The sequence below is a fragment of the Manacus candei genome, unplaced genomic scaffold (genome assembly GCF_025592945.1).
Source record: "Manacus candei isolate 608988 ecotype Guabito, Panama unplaced genomic scaffold, ASM2559294v1 h1tg000018l, whole genome shotgun sequence".
NCBI lineage: Eukaryota > Metazoa > Chordata > Aves > Passeriformes > Pipridae > Manacus > Manacus candei.
Genome location: NW_026138066.1, coordinates 5,381,531 through 5,389,906, shown reverse-complemented (window position 1 = coordinate 5,389,906; position 8,376 = coordinate 5,381,531). Strand labels below are relative to the sequence as shown.

The 8,376-nt window shown below is 41.8% G+C and overlaps 1 protein-coding gene across 9 annotated transcripts in view; it reads right to left on the bottom strand.

Annotated features, from left to right (window-relative positions):
* Positions 1-4,561: 4,561 nt before the first annotated feature.
* TCF20 (transcription factor 20) overlaps positions 4,562-8,376 on the bottom strand; it is a 130,597-nt gene continuing 126,782 nt past the window's right edge. For 8 of the 9 annotated variants that reach the window (XM_051784117.1, XM_051784124.1, XM_051784121.1 and 5 more), the window contains one exon: positions 4,562-6,645. Coding sequence is in view for 1 of the 9 variants with exons in the window: in XM_051784124.1 (XP_051640084.1) it covers positions 6,628-6,645 (18 nt within the window). In the remaining 8 variants the exon portion in view is untranslated. The remainder of the gene's footprint in view (positions 6,646-8,376) is intronic. The other variant, XR_007904020.1, reaches the window with a different exon arrangement.

Sequence of the window (8,376 nt, the reverse complement as noted above, 5' to 3'; positions counted from 1 at the left end):
ATCTTCTAGAGTGCAATAATTCCGCGCAGTTAAAAAGATGCACCTTCTTCACCTCTTCTTCTGAAGCAACAGACCACAAACTCGATGTTTGCTAAGTCCACCTTTCACATTTGTCATGAGGAATGTTTACACTTCTGCTCTACCAGCATATTTTTCAAATCTTTTGTGTTCCTGTGGCAACATGCTGCTGCTGTTTTTAATAAAAACGAGTGGTACAGCTGGAGTAGGCACCAAGGACTGCACCCATCAGTATCATCTCTTTAAGGCTGCCAATGCTCACTTGCATCTCTCACAGCTCTGAAAACTTCTCCTGGTAGACTTTCCTGTCCTGTGCAGCCAAGAACATTTCCTACTCGGAGCAGAACTGAACACAACTCTGGAAATCTGCTTAGAGACTACAAAATTGGGCTATTCTGTATGGCCTCTGGTTTTGGTAGCTGCAGAAGTCTTCATCAGCAGCACTAGAGAAACTTTGCTTATTTTCTTGCAGAGAGCAGCTCTTTGGTTTCATTCCCAAATGGACACTTAGATTTTTGCCATCTATCACCTGTACAGGTAACAATTCCTCTTCAAAAGTTTTAGCCACAGCAGCACACCAGGTGAACACACATACTGCAACATCCAGTGACCTCCTCATCTTGGGCTTCCAAAGCAGCAAAGATTTTACAAAACCCAGAAGTGCTACATTAAATTGGTCTTTGTTCTGCTTATACAAACTGTGCTTTCTTGCCTCTCTGAGATCCATTTCCACCTGCCAATTCTTAATTTCATAGTACAACACTGAACAATAATCTGTTTTTTTTTTTTTCTGTATTTCCTCTGACTACAAATGGGAACCAAGAGATCTGTCTTACTTGTAAGGTACTTCAACTCCAGGTGACGAAAAAGTGCACAAGAAGAAGTAGATACTGTTATGCTCCATAGTACAAGTCAAATATCTATTCATGGTAATTCCAACAGTCCCCAAAATAATGTCCTCAAAATAATCTACAATTTATAAGAATCTAATGATTCCACTTCTCTTCTGAGAGGGCAATCCAGCTCAGGTGTGCAGGAACTCAGGTGAAAGTCTAATTAAGTTTTCCTAATACAAATGCTATAAAATGTAGACTTCTATTTTTTAATAAAACCATGAAATGCAGTAACCTTTCTTTGATAAACTGGCTTCAGCTCAGGGGACTCACACAACGCAGATTTATCCTTAGACCACCTATTTATCTTTACTGTAAATGCCTCCCAGTTCTTTCCCTGACAATTTCTCTGCCATTCTTTGCTGCTCCCCACTAAAAGATGTGGCACTGAAAATAAGCAATTTCAGTAAAACTCAGGAAACCATTGCCATGATTATACATCAAAGCCAGGGAACACTGACCTCCAAACCCACTGCAAACTTGAGTTTGGCTGTTAGCAGGTGTGGCTACAGCCCCAAAACCCCTCATGCAATGCAGGTGGTATTTGCAGATGACCTGGCTGTGCTCACGTTCAGTAGCACGTGCAGGTTTTATCACACAGAGGAGAACACACCAAGCCGAATCCTGATCCCCAGCTAGAGCAGAACATTTTCTTCACAGGAGAGTTGCTATGAGCTGGAAGACTATTTTTCTTGTTCAAATTATTTGCATGGGAGGTAAGTCTCTCTAGAGCTGCTAAGAAATACCAGCATTTCTAAACCTGGCCAGGTAAGGTCAAAACCTTGAAACCATAGTGTTAAAACTGAGTTAAGCAATAAATTACAAAAACCCTCTAGAGGATGAAGAGGAAAGGGAAGCAATCTTGGCTCCTGGTATAGCCCCGTGAAAGAAACCAGCAAACAAGCAAAGCTTCCCTTCTAATTCAGGCTCCCTTCTGTAGAAGCACTAACTGGGATATGGGTCCCACTTAAGAAATTAAATCCTACAAAAAGATTCTTTAAGCAGCACCCTCTTCATGCATCAGCTGGTGACAGAGCTGAGCTTTTGGATCCCACTAAAAGTACAGAGCAAAATATTAAACACTCACATGCAGAGACAATGACAGCAATTTCAATGACCTTTGCGCTCAAAAGGAAAACCTAATTCTCTCCTTCAAAGCTCTACATAATAATTTTTAGCTGAATAGCACAGCTCAGTTTGGGAGCTGATGGTGCAGGTATCATATGGAATGAATTTTTCAGTGATGTGCATTAGCCAAGCTCTCTTCAGTGTGCAGCAATGCCAGAGAGAATAACCACAGTGTTCCTGGTCTCCCACAATTTTCTAATAATCACCTTTGCCCTCTACCTTTACTGACTAAATTCTCTGACTCACAATATGCTCCAGGAGCTCTATCTTTTAAAAAACCCGAAACAAAAAACCAAACCCAAGAGTAAACATGTTTGTTAGAATCTCATCCTATTTCACAACAGGGATTTCTAACCCAAAACTAAGATTGAAACTGCACTTTCGGCATCTCATAACAAAGTCAGTAAAGCCACATCTTTGTGTTTTCTAGATCTGTAACTGAACCTGGATTGCCTGTCCTCTTTCTGTTCTTTTCCACATAACTTTTAATCGCTTAAAAAAAAAATCCAGAGCAACGATGATTTATTCATCCTCAACCATCCAGATACCCTGTTCCACTTCCAAAGATCTGATATTTCCACTCAATTTTCTAAATTTTTACATAGAGGACTGCTTCTTCCAATCATTTTGGTAAGTCAAGGATCTAATCAGACAAACCCATACTGTGTCCCTCTACCAAGTATTTCTACCATATCCAGGACAGCCACTGCACTCAAGACAGCACAGGTAGTTTCCTGATTGTAATGACATGATTAATAGGCACGCTAATTTAGAAAGTTTACATCCAACTCAGCCCCAAAATGTTCACCCTGTAAATGGTAAATGTACCAGTTTAAGGTATTATTTCCTCACATACATTCTTATGTACATTACAGTTCACACTGCACATTAAACAGTCCAAATACCAGAGCTGTCATTTAATTGCCCACATCTCAACAAAGTACCTTTTTTTAAATGCATGTCCTACTGAAAACATATTTCTTTACCTTGGCATTAGCTGGACTCTGTGAACTAGATGTGCAACATTCTTCAGCAGATGCTCTGCCCTGACCCCCTCAATGTTTTTTGTTTCAACACCATTTCACATCATCACTTTGCTTTGCTCTAAGCATTTCAGAAGGTTCAAGAATATCACAACCCCAGGTAAAATCCCCTTTGTACCTACGTGGTACAGATTAGTGGGATGGTCATCACCTTCTGCAGTGGCAGCTGAGACTGTTTTCTCCTGTGCTGCACAATCCAGAAGTCTATGCCTTGGACTTCCAAGTGTGGAATTCAACATGCAATAAAAATCCATGACAATTGTATCAATCAGCAGCTCCTGGTATCGGGATATGCTTGCTGTACATATTCCAGGGGCTCCGTCAGCTCCTGCAGGAGGAGTCCCTTTATCCTTATCACATCAACAAACATCCTTTGCATGTAGAATCCATTGCATATCCTTTATGGGAAAACGCGATCTTTTCCTTTGACCCTGTTCAGCACTGGTGACTTACTCTGGTTAGCCACTGGAGCTTCCTTTTTAAATGACAACCACACACTTCGGAAACGCTGCTAAATCCCCACATACAATTGCCACCACACTGGTGTAAGTCTCCTTCCTTTCAAGAGATCCTGATGGGAGTCAGACAGCATGGAGAAACACTTTGAAAATGAGCCACCTTATCCAAACTCTCATTAGGTCACTCACTCCTCATCCAAACAGGTAATTCCCAAGTGGCTGGCAGGCCGCTCATTTTCGTTTATACACAATCTGCTTCAATGTTCTGCTGCAGGTCATTTCTGCTCCACAAATTCTAAATTACAAAGACTTCCAACCCTTTTCTTTCTTTCAGGTTTAGGGTATCCGTGAGATCAAGATGTTAATTGCTTTTGCAGGATGGAGTAGGTAAACGTTCTGTACAACAGCTGCTTTCAGAATCCACTCAGCACTTTATTATTTTCTCAGCCAAAAGAAATTTTTATTTCCAACTGGATTTATGACTGTTCTGGATCATTTCCAGGTTCTCCCAAGAAGCCATTACACGTTGTTTAAATTCCTTCTGGCTTGGTTTTAGAATTGTGGTAGCTCTGCTTTCTGTAAAAACTTGGCCAACAAAGGTGACCAACATGCACGACTCCCTCCCTGCTAGAGAGCACCCCCACCTCTGACCACAGCTGAGTTTGAAGGGGTTTTAAACACTCCCCACTGAGAAATACTTCCCATGGAGTCAACTGTGGTACTATTTCTTTATTTGTTCTACACGACTCCCACTACTTTCCAACCACGGTGCACAAGGAAATATTGAATCTCCACAACTGCCACAGGCTCCCACATGGAAAACCTCCAAGGCTCCCTCCCAGCTACCCAAAAACCATCTGCCTCTGCTGCGTGACACCACCCTGAAGAGCCAAAAGCGTCAAATTCAGCAGTTGCAGCACACGCTGGGCCGCTGTCACAGTGCTAGAGATGACTCTTCACCGACATAAATCAATGCAATAAGTTTGTTTTTTTTTAAATAGGTAGAATAGAACAGACACTATGAAAAAAAAACCAATTTTTATTCAGTTGAAAAGAAGTCATTTACTCAATCACATTAACTATGCTAAAAATGATTTTTTTTCTGACTACACCAGCAGTTAAATATTTTCAGCACCAATTCAGGACACATTAGTGACATTTATCACAACAGGTCTATTTCTCAATGTAAAGGACATACTAACTTCAGTAGCTGCTACTAGGAAAGGAGTAAGCAGAAGACTGCCTTTCTTCCCAAATACTCATGAGTGAAAGTAGCAACTTCTAGAAATAAATAACTGCCAAATTATCTCCCAAATCTTTAAATCGATCTTTTAAAAATAGAGTTAAAATAGATATCTTAATATGAGCTATCATAGATTTTATTTGTATGTGCTGAATACTCCAAAATGCGAGTAGTTGAGCAAGCATCCAGTACATAACTTTTAAAATAGTTCTTCCCTCCCCACAATATCAACCCCATTTTTTATCCATGTCATGCTGGTTAGATCCCTATCTCTAGTGACTTCCCAGTAAACACCACGCTGTTTGATATCGCTAGGATATGCTACCATTCTATGAGTGAAAGAAGTCAGTGACCTGGTGAAATACCACCAACTCACATGAACAGAAAATTCATCCAGTCATTGGCTCGTTATCTCTGAACATCAAACAAATCCTAAGCTTTAGTTTTTCAAAGCCTTTGTGGTCTTCCTCTTGCTGGGCCAGTTCAGAAGGTCATCACTGAAGGCAGAACCGATGAAGGCAAAGAAACCAAAAAGCAGCAGATAGTACTGTCTCTCTCTGTCCTTTTAAACAAATCAAGTTCGCACAAAACAAAAGGAGACAAGGTTAAAATGAAGTTTATTAGTTTTTTTGGCTTTTTTAAGCTTTTTTTATATAAAACTGTTTGTGAAACAGCTATTTTTATTCCCATGGCAGAGTGACCCCTGAAAGATGCACTAACCCCTTTCTTAAGGCCTTAACAAGAAAAAATTATGATTTGTTTTTGTTTTGTTCCTTAAACCCAAATGTTTTAAAATTACATAATTTACAAAAAAAACCCCACCCCAAATAACCATATAGTGTAGGCTGTTACACTGACATTCCCTCTTCCTTCCTTAGGAAAAGCAAATACATAAAATAAAAAGAAGGGCCAAGTGGATTTTCCCCAATCAGTTTGAAGATACATTGACTCCACCAACATTCAGACTTCCTTTTGTTCCCCAATCTGGCAGGTAAACCATGACTTCCTCTCACCTGCCTTTCAAACTGAAGGTAGCTTCTTGGAATGATTTGGGGGTGCACTTTGTTGTCATAAAGGAGAGATACTCCCTTGCCCCGAGTGGGACAGCTGTTCCCACACAAATGAGGTGTATGGGATCAAACAGGCAGCAGCCTCTTACTTCATGAGTCTCACGACCCAAGGGTCTTCAGATGTTTTTCAAGCTTACGCCGTTAACAGTGTTTCTCAAAACACTGCCCCTCAGAAACTGAAACCCCATCACCTGCAACCATCCAAGCCTTCCTCCCACACCCCGCAATCATCAGTATTTTATTTGCCTTTTAAAATGGAATTTCATTGAATGTTGTGAGAAAGAAAGCAAGAGGAACAGAGACAAGTCCTGTTTGGAGTGCTCCCAGTTCTGCTGTTCTTTCCCACAAAATGTTAGACTCAATGAGCCTTGCTTTAATTTTGGGTTTAATATTTACTTAAGCTATAGGTTTCTTTTTTAATTTATATGGGGTTTTGTTAATCAAAAGCATCAAAAGGGATATAGCGCACCTTTCATTTAAAACAAAGTCTTTCAAGACTAAAAAATAGATCTTTATATATATATATATTTATCCCTCCCTCTTTAATTCCCCCCACCTGTTTCCTTTTTCCCCCTCCCCTTCCCACTGTCACTATGGAGATTGTGTCCATGGAAACAGCTGGTTCAGACTCCTTGGTCAGATTCTGTGATGTCATCAGTCTTGAGTGTGATGTAAGAATTTATGAAGGAAGTGCTGGCATTGGCAGGCACGTCGAGAGGGGGCATGGCTGCACAGTGGGAGAGATTCCATTCAGTCACGAATGTCCACCGCTTTTTATCTCAACAGCCTAACCTGAAAAACAAAGTGAAAATAATATTGGAATGGTTCCTTGCCTCTGCCTGCCAGCAGGCCCCCCCCGGCTTTGAAAAAACCCACTCAGCACCTACCACAGCAGCAACACCGAGAGCTCTTTAGTTTTGTGGACTGAAAACGGATGGAAGCACAATGGTGAGGAGTTCATAAAAGCAAATCCATGGATAAAAAGCATTAGTTTAACAATCAGTAAAAGATTAAACAAGCCCAGTTATGGAGCAGGTCCAGGATGACAGGATGATCCGTGCCACGACTCCGACAGAGCCACTACCGCCAGCGGCCAGACAGGAGCTCGCTCACCTCGCGCTCGCTCCTCACGCTGACGGTGAGAACGGGAAACAGAGGGGCCAAGTGTTCCAATGTGATGACAGCTTCTGGGATGCCATGTTGCCCCTCAGGGACTGGACCCAAGTGTTTTCATATACAAGTCACCCCACTACCGTGCAACAGTGCTTTCCGGTGAACATGTAGCAGACAGTGAAACCAGTATCAAAATTACAGGAGTCCAGTCGCAGGAACCAAATCTGGGAAATGGCTACATTTCACCAGCTAAAGGTAAAGCTGTGGTTTAACTAATTGGAGGGCAGGTAATATTTCTTTATGTTGCTTTTTTGTTCTAATTGTCATGTTATGGTGGTGGCAGCAGTTCACAGAAGGACTAAGCTTGTGATGTCTTTCAACACAAATGTGGAAATGTCCAAGTGTTTGGCACACGTTCTCCCTGTCCACAAATTCTCTGAGGTGAGAAAACGAACTTCAGGAGTTTGCTAGGTTGGTGGAAGCTCAGTTCAAAAGAGAAACCACAATTTCATTTCTCTACGCTATGGTTCTCAATCTGCACAGAGAGAAAGCAAAGCTTGAAATAATATATTCCTTTTTTCCCTTCTCCCAACAATTTATTTATTTAGTAAGGTTACTTACTTTGATATGACTTAGATAAATCCCTTCCTACCAGCTAGTGAGCTTGGGAAAAGGAAAAAATTTGCAACATAAGTGATGCATATGGAAAGCAGTTAACTGAATTAGAGGTGTGCCTGGGAACCAAGTAACACCCATGTTCATTCATAGCTGGCAATTAAGCTCCAGGAACCCTAACTAAGTGTGATACAGAAGTCAGTGCTGCTCTCATCATCAGCACATCAATTAGATTACATCCCAGCAAGCCTAACACTTGGCTGAAAATATCCCCCACCCAGGGGTGCCAGGCTGAGAGTGAAGAGAGAGTCAGGCGAATACGTACAAAAACCAGACGGGCAAAGCTGTGGAGCTACAGCTGAAGAGGAAAGGGGGGAGGTTCCTAGAGAGTTCAGGCAGCTGACCTTTGTGGTGTTCATTACTGTGCAACTGCGAGCCCTTGCTGAAGGAGTGTCAAGGCCGTGTTGCTGTCTCTGGCTCCTGTACAACTGCAGCATGCCCATGCCTGGAATTGGTCCAGAGCATTAGGCACTGGCTCAGGGAAGAAACAGGCTCAACACAGAGAGAGTCCTTCCTCGTTCCTGGACAAGATCCAGAGCACCAGACTTTCTCTCACAGTCACTCTCCAGATCTGGACTTGATCCAAATGTTCTAGAGGCAACTGGCTCAGGGAGAGAGAAGCAACAGAGACAGAATACACTGACTTGCCTGGATGTTATCCAACATGCAGGATTTTTCTTAACTTGCTGGGCTCAGGAGTGAACCAGGACTCAAACAGCCCAATAATCTCACTGA